Source organism: Salvelinus fontinalis, chromosome 22 (assembly GCF_029448725.1).
Source record: "Salvelinus fontinalis isolate EN_2023a chromosome 22, ASM2944872v1, whole genome shotgun sequence".
Taxonomy (NCBI): Eukaryota; Metazoa; Chordata; class Actinopteri; order Salmoniformes; family Salmonidae; genus Salvelinus; species Salvelinus fontinalis.
Window position 1 is genome coordinate 24,494,281 of NC_074686.1, and position 12,753 is coordinate 24,507,033.

Consider the following 12,753-nt stretch of genomic DNA (forward strand, 5'->3'; position numbering starts at 1 on the left):
GGATTATCAAGGTCACAACAGCATTGCAGCATCCCTGGAGCATATTGAGGAGTTAAAACTGAACTAGTATTTGTTGCAGCATCAGAGAGAGAGAGAGCGAGAGAGATTATCCATTGAAATTACTTATGTTAACTAAACACTGAGCAGCAACCTTATATTCCTCCTCATCAAGCAACCCCCCCTTTCTCTCTCACTCCAACAAACACTCTAAATGTTAAAGGAATTATCTGGAGGTCAAGTGGTGCTAATTTTCCCCGGCACACCTTTGGTGCCCATTCACTAAAGGGGGAAAAAAAGAAGAGCAATAGGCAGAAAATGACGGAGTAGTCACTTCCCTAATAGTCCTACCCAGAATGGAGGGAGGGGACGGGGAGAGAAAGAGATCTAATGAAGGGGAGATAAATTACAAAAAGGAAGGGGAAATGGGTAAAGAAAAGAGAGAAATGAAGGGGGGTGGAGAGAGTAGAGAAAAGGGGCGAGAGTGACGTTGGCAGTACGTATAGGAGACAGAGCCTGGTCCGTCCAGTATCATGAATATGCCCAGCTGGCATGGCTCGTTGCCCGACTGTCAGGGCAGATGTTGGGAGCAGAGGGGAGGGGAGCAGGCCCCTTAGCTTCAGGCCTACCCATGATGCACCAGCTGGCATCTGAAGAGCCCACTCCACTCTCCTCTGACTACACACCCAGAGGGGGACAGAGGAGTCAAACAGGAGTTTTACCCCTGACCAGAAGGGTTAGGGGGTGGGTAGAGGGAAGGTGCCTGGTGGGTGGTTATGGTGAGAGAGTGGGCACGTCGGTCTGCCATGTGTGTGTACAAAGAGTGGACTTCCTGGTGTCTGTGGATGTACGGTCAGGCGGGCGGAAGCATGCAGGCGGCAGTTGGGCGGCGGGAGGAATCTTGGAGATGACAGAGACAAATGCGGGATCAGAATGACAGTCACAGGATGCAGCTGGCAGCCATCACCATCAAGTACTTCCTCCCCATCACAATTAGGCCCACTGTGTGTTACTGTGTGTGTGTGTGTGTGTGTGTGTGTGTGTGTGTGTGTGTGTGTGTGTGTGTGTGTGTGTGTGTGTGTGTGTGTGTGTGTGTGTGTGTGTGTGTGTGTGTGTGTGTGTGTGTGTGTGTGTGTGACTGACTGCAGCCTGCAGGCTTTTGGAGCAAGAGGAGAAAGGCAGGAGGAGGAAAGGATGAGAGGAAACAATGTTTGAATGCTTGTCATTGTGTGGATTAAAGGTTGCAGATGCATTCCAAGTTCTCTAAATGAATGGGCCAGTGTGACAATTAGGGAAATGTTTCTAGTTTACTTAAGCGGTCACAAAAAAAAAAACGTTTTCAGCTGCAGCTATGACAAACATCATGTTGAGGAGCTAAGTTGTGCTCCCCAAAGTTTGTAAGTCCAGGCTATCTTTCAGACATCGTCAGCATGAGCAGTAGTGGGCAGTGTCCTCGACTTGTTACATCACTGATGTCTTAAAAAACAGACACAGCCAATTCACTAATGGAGCCAGCTAGTACTTAGTTTTATCAGTTGGAGATGTAAGATGTCCAGGCCTCGGGAGACAGACAGAAAATTATTGTCCTCTATGAAGCAGAGAGCGAGAGAGAGAAAGAAAGAGAGAGAGAAAGAAAGAGAGAGAGAAAGAAAGAGAGAGAAAGATACCCAAATGCTCTTAGGTGCTTCCCATTTCCTCTCTTTCTCAATCAAATTTTCCATGGATCTTGATAACTCAGAGGTCGAGATAAAGTCAACATTAGAAGTGGAATCACAGCGGGAGTTAATTGATTAGGAATGAGCACGCACTCACACACACACGTAATTGCTTTGGTCAGCTTGTAGGACTTCCCTGTTTCTTGGCAGGGGGAATTTATATGGATGACGGAGACGGAGACATGCTTATGAGAGGAGCTGATTGTCCGATAGTACCACGGCCACACAGACCGTTTGTGGTTCGTCTACCTGATCAATGATTACAATTATGCCAGTGTGATGACAATGGTTGATTAAGATTAATTCAGACCAAAACATGACTTTAATAAGCAGAGAGGGCAATCAACTGATTCAGTGGAGGAATGACAGCATATTCCCTATTTAGTGCAGGCCCTGATCAAAGGTACAGATCTGCCATCTTAATTCGATCACTCTGTTGTCGCAGAGAAATTTGCTGCATAGCAGGAAATGCTAATTGTGGTGTATTTAAGGTTTATACAGTGGGGCAAAAAAGTATTTAGTCAGCCACCAATTGTGCAAGTTCTCCCACTTAAAAAGATGAGAGGCCTGTAATTTTCATCATAGGTACACTTCAACCATGACAGACAAAATTAGAAAAAAAATCCAGAAAATCACATTGTAGGATTTTAAATGAATTTATTTGCAAATTATGGTGGAAAATAAGTATTTGGTCACCTACAAACAAGCAAGATTTCTGGCTCTCACAGACCTGTAACTACTTCTTTAAGAGGCTCCTCTGTCCTCCACTCGTTACCTGTATTAATGGCACCTGTTTGAACTTGTTATCAGTATAAAAGACATCTGTCCACAACCTCAAACAGTCACACTCCAAACTCCACTATGGCCAAGACCAAAGAGCTGTCAAAGGACACCAGAAACAAAATTGTAGACCTGCACCAGGCTGGGAAGACTGAATCTGCAATAGGTAAGCAGCTTGGTTTGAAGAAATCAACTGTGGGAGCAATTATTAGGAAATGGAAGACATACAAGACCACTGATAATCTCCCTCGATCTGGGGCTCCACGCAAGATCTCACCCCGTGGGGTCAAAATGATCACAAGAACGGTGAGCAAAAATCCCAGAACCACACGGGGGGACCTAGTGAATGACCTGCAGAGAGCTGGGATCAAAGTAACAAAGCCTACCATCAGTAACACACTATGCCGCCAGGGACTCAAATCCTGCCAGACGTGTCCCCCTGCTTAAGCCAGTACATGTCCAGGCCCGTCTGAAGTTTGCTAGAGAGCATTTGGATGATCCAGAAGAAGATTGGGAGAATGTCATATGGTCAGATGAAACCAAAATAGAACTTTTTGGTAAAAACTCAACTCGTCGTGTTTGGAGGACAAAGAATGCTGAGTTGCATCCAAAGAACACCATACCTACTGTGAAGCATGGGGGTGGAAACATCATGCTTTGGGGCTGTTTTTCTGCAAAGGGACCAGGACGACTGATCCGTGTAAAGGACAGAATTAATGCGGCCATATATCGTGAGATTTTGAGTGAAAACCTCCTTCCATCAGCAAGGGCATTGAAGATGAAACGTGGGTGGGTCTTTCAGCATGACAATGATCCCAAACACACCGCCCGGGCAACGAAGGAGTGGCTTCGTAAGAAGCATTTCAAGGTCCTGGAGTGGCCTAGCCAGTCTCCAGATCTCAACCCCATAGAAAATCTTTGGAAGGAGTGAAAGTCCGTTTTGCCCAGCAACAGCCCCAAAACATCACTGCTCTAGAGGAGATCTGCATGGAGGAATGGGCCAAAATACCAGCAACAGTGTGTGAGAACCTTGTGAAGACTTACAGAAAACGTTTGACCTCTGTCATTGCCAACAAAGGGTATATAACAAAGTATTGAGATAAACTTTTGTTATTGACCAAATACTTATTTTCCACCATAATTTGCAAATAAATTCATAAAAAATCCTACAATGTGATTTTCTGGATTTTTTTTTCTCATTTTGTCTGTCATAGTTGAAGTGTACCTATGATGAAAATGACAGGCCTCTCTCATATTTTTAAGCGGGAGAACTTGCACAATTGGTGGCTGACTAAATACTTTTTTTGCCCCACTGTATATTTAAATATACACTAAGTATATCAAACAACCTTAAATACGGACTCGGGTACCATTTAGGACAGAACCAGTGTCTTCCATCTTAGTAACATTTTATTCTACACTTGCTAAATGATCTGGAATGTACTTAGAAACAACCTGGTAACAGCATAAGTACAAAACTATTACCTAGGAAGTACCTGTCATGAAAAAGCCTGGAAAACCATACCCAAAAACACATCAAATCAGCTGCAATAACATTCTCTAGTGGAAGCTTTATGTTCCAGCTAGGAACAAAGATGGTCAAGTGAGTAAATAAAGCACAATATTACGAAACACATTCCCACCATTGCCCAGGCCCTACAGAGTGTGATTTAAGTACGGTTGGATAGCTCCAGTTCCTCAGACTTCAGCAAAGCCCCGTCTGTCCTCTGACCTGTGTGTGTCTGTACAGTATGTGTGCGCAAAGTTCCTTGTGACCTCTGTGTGTGTCATGGGTCTGAGTTTCTCACAGATTCTGCTTCTTCACCGGAATGTTTCTATTTCTTCTTTTGTCAAGGGTTCCGTTGCAGAGTCGGGGAGAAATAGATTTGTCAAAGAGCTAGCTGGAGGGAATGGGAAGAATATCTTAAATAGTGTTCTAGGGCCATCTAGTGGCGTAGACTGATGCAACAACACATGTGTTTTTTAATAAGGTGGATATAATGAGAGCATTTTCATTGAAGGTATTGACACAATTATTTAGTTTTTCTTATTTATTATAAGCAACTGGTCAGATACATATAAACAACCTGTAGGAAAAGGACAGAGCCCTGCGACTTTGTTTTAACAAGGTAATTATCCGTATCGCTTTAGCAAAGATAATTTACATTATACATTACACACACAGGCAGTAACACACATGTGCGTGCACACACACGCACACACGCACACACACACACACACACACACACACACACACACACACACACACACACACACACACACACACACACACACACACACACACACACACACACACACACACACACACGCACACACACGCACACACACAGTCTTGTACAGCTAACCTTGTGGGGACACACAATTCCGTCCCATTCAAAATCCTTTTTCCCTAACCCTAACCCTAACCCTAACCCATACTCTAACCTTAACCCTAAACCCAACCCTAACCCTAACTTTAACCCAAAAACCTAACCTTAACCCTAACCCTAGCTCCTAACTGTAAAACAAACAATAGCTCCTAACCCTTAACGTACTTCTAACCCTAACACTAATTCTAACCTTAACCCTAAACCCCCTAAAAATAGCATTTGACCTCGCTGGGACTAACAAAATGTCCCTTGTTGGTCAAATGTTTGTTTGTTTACGATTCTTGTGGGGATTTCTGGTCCCCACAAGAATAATTAAACACGTGCACACAGATGCACGCGCGCGCACGCACACACACGCGCACGCACACACACAGACGCACACACGTGCACGCACGCACACACGCGCGCGCACACACACGCACACACACACACTTCAGTTTTTTTTTACTTTACTTTGCGCAGTAAAAAAGGAACATATTTATATATAATGCATAAATAATTATGAAATAAAAACATAATGCACCCATTTATTACAACTCATAATTTAAGAAAGTTAATTGAAAAAAAGTAAACATTCCTTTGACCACCTGTCAACAAACAAATGTCCGTCTGTCTCTACCACCACAATTCAATCCCCTTGGAGAATAGTATGGCTGTGACTGATTAATTTACTTTACATGAGGTTTGTCCATCTACAACATTGAATAAACAGTCTGCACTATCAACTGCCAGTCTGCCATAGCCAATATTATGCATATAACCTGTTTTCAGGCAAAGGACTCTGACTCTTCGGATATGTCATTGCATCATTAGCATGAAAAGCTTGAACTACATCTAAGGCCTTGCTGCATCTGTTCCTTTGAATTACTTGGAGTGTTATTGTGGCTACCTAGGTTGCGTTCTATCTAGCTTCTGCAATACAGAACACATTATAGAATAGCACCAAGGCAGGGAGAAAGAATGAAGCATAAATGTGTGTGAGTGATTATTGTAGAGATTGTAGTCACACTCATCCCTCAACCGATGCAACAGCCACACTGAATAGGAGCAGTATTGAGAGATCACGTATGATATGTATATAGCAATACGCCTAAGCAGTTTGGATACAAGTAGGCTGTTCTGGTTAGGATTGAGGATGTTACACAGCAGTAGATATGAGACCAAGATATAAAGAGAACCCACTCTCTTCTGGTGAATCAGAAGGTAAAGAAGAATTTGTGAACCCAGTCACACCTTTCTGTCTTAACAACAAAGACCAGATTCTATTAAACTTGCAAAGGGGATATAAATCACATCGTCTTTGTTCTGTGACAATAAACCTTTTCAATAACATCATCAAATAGAATTGTTGCTGAATTTCTCTCAACAAACCTGAAACAGTTCTTTGAATTAGCTATTTTTTTTCGGTACGAGAGCCATGTGATTTTTCTGCCATGTGTAATCGGGATTCCCTGCAGTGCACGTTTGATGGAATTCAGGTCTTTGAGATGTTGAATAACGTTACTAAATGAAATGGAAAAACAATGACTAACCATCATAAGCCATCAAAGCAAGTCAGAGAAACCAACAGGGGACAAACATAAGATCAGGCAGTCAGAGAAACCAACAGGGGACAAACATAAGATCAGGCAGTCAGAGAAACCAACAGGAGACAAACATAAGATCAGGCAGTCAGAGAAACCAACAGGAGACAAACATAAGATCAGGCAGTCAGAGAAACCAACAGGAGACAAACATAAGATCAGGCAGTCAGAGAAACCAACAGGAGACAAACATAAGATCAGGCAGTCAGAGAAACCAACAGGGGACAAACATAAGATCAGGCAGTCAGAGAAACCAACAGGAGACAAACATAAAGTCAGGCAGGCAGAGAAACCAACAGGAGACAAACATAAGATCAGGCAGTCAGAGAAACCAACAGGAGACAAACATAAGATCAGGCAGTCAGAGAAACCAACAGGAGACAAACATAAGATCAGGCAGTCAGAGAAACCAACAGGGGACAAACATAAGATCAGGCAGTCAGAGAAACCAACAGGGGACAAACATAAAGTCAGGCAGTCAGAGAAACCAACAGGAGACAAACATAAGATCAGGCAGTCAGAGAAACCAACAGGAGACAAACATAAAGTCAGGCAGTCAGAGAAACCAACAGGAGACAAACATAAGATCAGGCAGTCAGAGAAACCAACAGGAGACAAACATAAGATCAGGCAGTCAGAGAAACCAACAGGGGACAAACATAAAGTCAGGCAGTCAGAGAAACCAACAGGAGACAAACATAAGATCAGGCAGTCAGAGAAACCAACAGGAGACAAACATAAAGTCAGGCAGTCAGAGAAACCAACAGGAGACAAACATAAGATCAGGCAGTCAGAGAAACCAACAGGAGACAAACATAAGATCAGGCAGTCAGAGAAACCAACAGGAGACAAACATAAGATCAGGCAGTCAGAGAAACCAACAGGAGACAAACATAAGATCAGGCAGTCAGAGAAACCAACAGGAGACAAACATAAAGTCAGGCAGTCAGAGAAACCAACAGGAGACAAACATAAGATCAGGCAGTCAGAGAAACCAACAGGAGACAAACATAAGATCAGGCAGTCAGAGAAACCAACAGGGGACAAACATAAAGTCAGGCAGGCAGAGAAACCAACAGGAGACAAACATAAGATCAGGCAGTCAGAGAAACCAACAGTGGACAAACATAAAGTCAGGCAGGTAGAGAATGAGACATGTTCAGACCTGGGTTCAAATAGCATTTGTATTCTTTATAATACTTTCTGCATTTAATTGAGCCTGGCCTGGAGTGGCAGATGGGCAGGGTTTGCACTTCTGGGACAATTCCAATGGTTCCATTGTGCCAGGCAAGCGCAATCAAGCGCAGTTGAAAACAGATCCAATTTGAACCAGTGTCGGTAAAATGCAGCTGTACATACTACGAAGGTAAATCAATTATATTTACATGGCATCGTCCGCCCTATTATCATATCACATACAAGGTAAGGTAAAAGAAGCAACATTTGTTTTTGAAAAAAGGTCTACTTTTTTTTTTTTTTTTTTACATTTCTAGCACAAGACTGTACATCATCTTGCATTGAGAGAGGCAGCTTCCTAGACATAAGAACATATCATGCTGCACTAATATAGTGCAATATTGAGCCTGAAACGGAAGAGAAAGGGAGAGGCAGGCAGAGATTTCCTACAAAGGTTGACAGTGTTTCTGTAAGATTAGGACATTTTCACTTTGTTTTGTTTTCTAGGGAAAAGGATCCAGTCCAGAAGAAAAATAGAGAGGCAGCAATTTTCTCCAGGAATAATAAAAAAAGCATTGCGTATTTCTCATCTAATTTCCAACAGAGCAGCTGTAGCCAAGAAGGAAGAACTCTTTGTTTTTTCAGGGCCCTCTCCAACAACCTTCATCTTGAAAGATGTTTTTATTTGACAGAAAAAGTAGTGAATGGCAGATAAGCAAAGGCAGACTTCCTGAAGAAGAAGATAGAGTTTGTGAAGGCTCTTGTGAAACAAAAATGTAATAAATAAAAAATATTGAGGAAGGAAAATTCTAGGCTACTAATGAACGAACATGACTCGATTTCTGTTTGACTTCTTTGCTTTTTTAGTTGTTGTTGATAAATCCGTGACATAACCCAAGTCTTCCTAGAGCTCCAGATGTTTTAAGCCACGCCCACTGGTAGCCTGAGGAGAAAGGTCAAAGATGGGTCTCCTTGACAACCTGCCTGTCTGTTCCCACGATGACAGTCTCCATAACGTCAGTGTAAAATGATTCTGCCACAGGTAGATTAGGAGGAGGTTCACATGTCAGCGTCTCCGTCATAGGCCAGGGTCAGGGGCTTGAGCCGGTTGTTATACATCTGTCTTCTCTGGGGTTTCTTTGGCTTTTTACTAGGAAAGAAAAATGACAGAAAACATTGCTATTACATGCTTTATATTTCAATTATTGAAGAGGAAATGTAGATACCCATAGCCTTAATATGTAGGCCTATATACCATAATAACACTAAGGATTTATCCATATCATGTTACCCCCACCTGTCACCCCCACTTGATACATAGAGCTTGCTCTGCTATCTTTTGAAAACACCACAACTTTCAGTTGGGAAATTTGCCTCATGTCAGAGTTACGTGCATCACTCTGCTGAAGGCCATGCTTTTAGTAGATGGTCAGTTCTTCCATCATGCAAAGGCAGTACTGAAAAAGCTAATAATTCTGTTCCTATACTGCCATTGTCCTTGAAGGAAAAAGGATAGATCTGTTGGTTAAAGCACTAGTTAGCGAGCCACATTTCAGAAGCACATTTGAGTGGCCCTTGTCCTAGCATTGAAGTGATGCTGTAGTGGATAATGCAACACTTCATGGACAATTTCAACAGCTGCTGTTATTTGTTTTTATATTGAGGCATGTGAGAGAGATTGGACTCTGAAGGAAGATGACGAGCGGACAAGCACAGTACAGAAAGCAACTTTTTCTTCAGCCCAGAACAGTTCCCACTCACCTTAATGCAAACTAGGCTATAGCAAACAGAGACAGTGTAGACAGTTAGCTATAGGTACATAATGAGGACAACACTATAGCATGTCTGGGCAGGCTCTAATATATCACACATCACAACTTCACACACAAAACACAGGGACGGGAGACAATGATACATATATATCAAATGTAAATAAGATATCTTATGAAATGTGTCTTATGTCCATCATGAATGGATAGGGAATAATGGGCGGAATGAATAAGAGATTGAATGGCAAGGGATGAGAGATCATTGAATAGTGGTCATGAGTGGTTCTTCCATCTGGCCACAAGAGGGCAGTATGCTATTGAAAGTGAAAGCACATCATGATTTTACTGTGATGTCAATGTTGTGTCCCTGAAATCTCTAAAATATGGCATCCATATTAGGAAGTCCTTCAACAAACAACCAATGACTTCCTAAAATGGATGCCGTACATGAGTATGTTTAAGTATGGAGGTGCTCTAGACTACTAAACAAACTCCAAGATCAGAGGTCAAACAGAGGGACATGGGGGATGACTTCCTGCTCACCTCCATCAATAACTCCATGTGATTGGTCGGACAGGCACATGTGACAGCAGATGTGGAGAGGAGAGAAAGACGAAGGGGTATGGGAGTTTGTGTGAACACTGCAGCGAGGGCCGCCATTAGGTCAGGACCCCTAAGTTATGAGTGTTTCAATGCATTGTGGTTGTTGTTGGTGATTTTGTTCATTGTTATGTTTTTTTGTTGATTCTGTTGTGGTTGTAGTTGATATTGATGTTGTTCATTATATGGTTGTTGCTGATAGTGTTGATTTTGTTGTGGTAGTTGATATTGATTTTGTGGTAGTGGTTGTTGATGATTTTGCTGATGATTTTGATGCGGTTGTTGATGATATTGATGTAGTTGTTCTAGTTCGTGTGCTTCATGCTGGCAGTCAGGACACGTATAAGCCATGGTATGATTGTTTTGTTCCATCCAGACCACTGTATCAGTACACTGGTCAGGGTTCGAGTCAGGGTTCGAGTTCCACCGACTGATGGTGCACGGAGGGGAGGGGAGGGGGGGGGGGGGGGGGGGGGGGGGGTGAAAAGAGAGAGATGAACAGATAAGATGGGGAGAGGAATGAATGGATGAGGTGGGGAGAGAGATGGAAAGAAAAGCAAAATGGAGAGTACAGGTAATGTCATGACTTGAAATGAAAATGAATGGGTAAAAATGAAACTGATGTGATCATGAAGACATATACATACAGGTGATAATATACATACATACATACATTACATAATATCCTGAAAAAAATATAAACACAACATGTAAAGTGTTGGTCCCATGTTTCATGAGCTGAAATAAAAGATCCCAGAAATGGTCCATATGAACAAAAAGCATATTTCTCTAAAATGTTGTGCACACATTTGTTTACATCCCTGTTAGTGGGCATTTCTCATTTGCCAAGATAATCCATCCACCTGACAGGTGTGGCATATCAAGAAGCTGATTAAACAGCATGATCAATACAAAGGTGCACCTTTTGCTGGGGACAATAAACGGCCACTCTAAAATTACTAGTTTTGTCACACAACATAATGCCACAGATGGCTCAACTTTTGAGGAAGCGTGCAATTGACATGCTGGTTGCAGGTATTTCCACCCGAACTGTTGACAGAGAATTGAATGTAATTTTTTCTACCATAAGCCGCCTCCAGTGTCGTTTTAGATCATTTGGCAGCACTTCCAACCGGCCTCACAACCTCAGACCATGTGTAACCACGCCAGCACTGGACCTCCACATCCGGCTTCTTCACCTGCGGGATCGTCTGAGACCAGCCACCCAGACAGCTGATGAAACTGTGGGTTTGCACAACCAAAGAATTTCTGCACAGACTGTTAGAAACCGTCTCAGGGAAGCTCATCTGCATGCTCGTTGTCCTCACCAGGCTCTTGACCTGACTGTGGTTCAGCGTCGTAACCGACTTCAGTGGATAAATGCTCACCTTCGATGGCAACTGGCAGGCTGGAGAAGTGTGCTCTTCACGGATGAACCCCAGTTTCAACTGTACGAAGCAGACGTCGTGTGGGCGAGCGGTTTGCTGATGTCAACATTATGAACAGAGTGCCCCATGGTGGCGGTGTGTTTGTGGTATGGGCACATAAGCTACGGACAACGAACACAATTGCATTTTATCAATGGTAATTTGAATGCACAGCGATACCTTGACGAGATCCTGAGGCCAATTGTCGTGCCAGTCATCTGCCGCTATCACCTCATGTTTCAGCGTGATAATTCACGGCCCCATGTTGCAAGCCTTCTGTACACAATTCCTGGAAGCTGAAAATGTCCCAGTTCTTCCATGACCTGCATGCTCACCAAACACGTCAACCATTGAGCATGTTTGGGATGCTCTGGATTGACGTGTACAACAGCGTGTTCCAGTTCCCACCAATATCCAGCAACTTCGCACAGCTATTGAAGAGGAGTGGGGCAACATTCCACAGGCCACAATCAACAGCCTGATCAACTCTATGTGAAGGAGATGTGTTGCGCTCCATGAGGTAAATGGTGGTCACACCAGATACTGACTGGTTTTCTGATCCACGCCCCCACCTTTTTTTAAGGTTTCTGTGACCAACAGATGCATATCTGTATTCCCAGTCATGTGAAATCCATAGATTAGGTCCTAATTAATCTATTTCAATTGACTGATTTCCTTAAATGAACTGTAACTCAGTAAAACCTTTGAAATTGTTGCATGTTGCGTTTATATTTTTGTTCAGTGTAAATACATACATACAGGTGGCATACAGATGAATGACATACTTAAAGAAGTATCAAACAGGTTAACCTACCAGGCTAGGAAGGTCATGGAGACTATAAATACGAGGAGAACAAAAGCTCCGGCTGCAACACCGTAGACCCATGTCTTCAGTTTACCATCTGTAGAGAACACATCACACACACTTAGTACACTAGCAAGTGACTAAGCAACTCCAGTGATAGCTCACACTATAATGTAAATGGCTTTGGTGCAGATCCAATCCTGTGCAGAAGAGGGCAGCAGTACACCAAATATTTTCCAGGTCATCTATTGTGTGTAAATAATTATTGGTGGATTGTACTTTCATTTTGCTGTAAATATTTAGATCCAGATCCACATCATACAGAGTAGAATTGCTATTTTGAGGTTGAGAAATGCTGGGCCTAATCCTAAATGTGTGCGTAAATGGTGGTGTGAGACTTCTGTTCATAACATTTCTTGACGTCATTAGGGGGATTTGTGCAAAAACTATTCGTGGCTACCGGGAATGACAATGCAGAATGGTTGGCTTTCTGTAGCAAATTGTGTTATAA

General features: G+C 42.8%; 2 protein-coding genes across 2 annotated transcripts in view; one reads left to right on the forward strand and one right to left on the reverse strand.

Annotated features, from left to right (window-relative positions):
- The first annotated feature begins 4,087 nt into the window (after positions 1-4,087).
- On the forward strand, positions 4,088-8,178 carry LOC129820330 (polysialoglycoprotein-like). Its single transcript, XM_055877400.1, has 3 exons — positions 4,088-4,095; positions 6,433-7,606; positions 8,149-8,178. Exons 1-3 carry the CDS (start codon positions 4,088-4,090, stop codon positions 8,176-8,178), a joined length of 1,212 nt encoding a protein of 403 aa, XP_055733375.1.
- Positions 5,396-12,753, reverse strand: part of LOC129820080 (thrombospondin type-1 domain-containing protein 7A-like) — a 184,893-nt gene continuing 177,535 nt past the window's right edge. Inside the window, exons 27-28 of the mRNA XM_055876922.1 lie at positions 12,252-12,339; positions 5,396-8,791 (exon numbers count right to left, since the gene is read on the reverse strand). Coding sequence (XP_055732897.1) covers positions 8,701-8,791; positions 12,252-12,339 — 179 coding nt within the window. The 3' untranslated portion in view covers positions 5,396-8,700. The remainder of the gene's footprint in view (positions 8,792-12,251; positions 12,340-12,753) is intronic.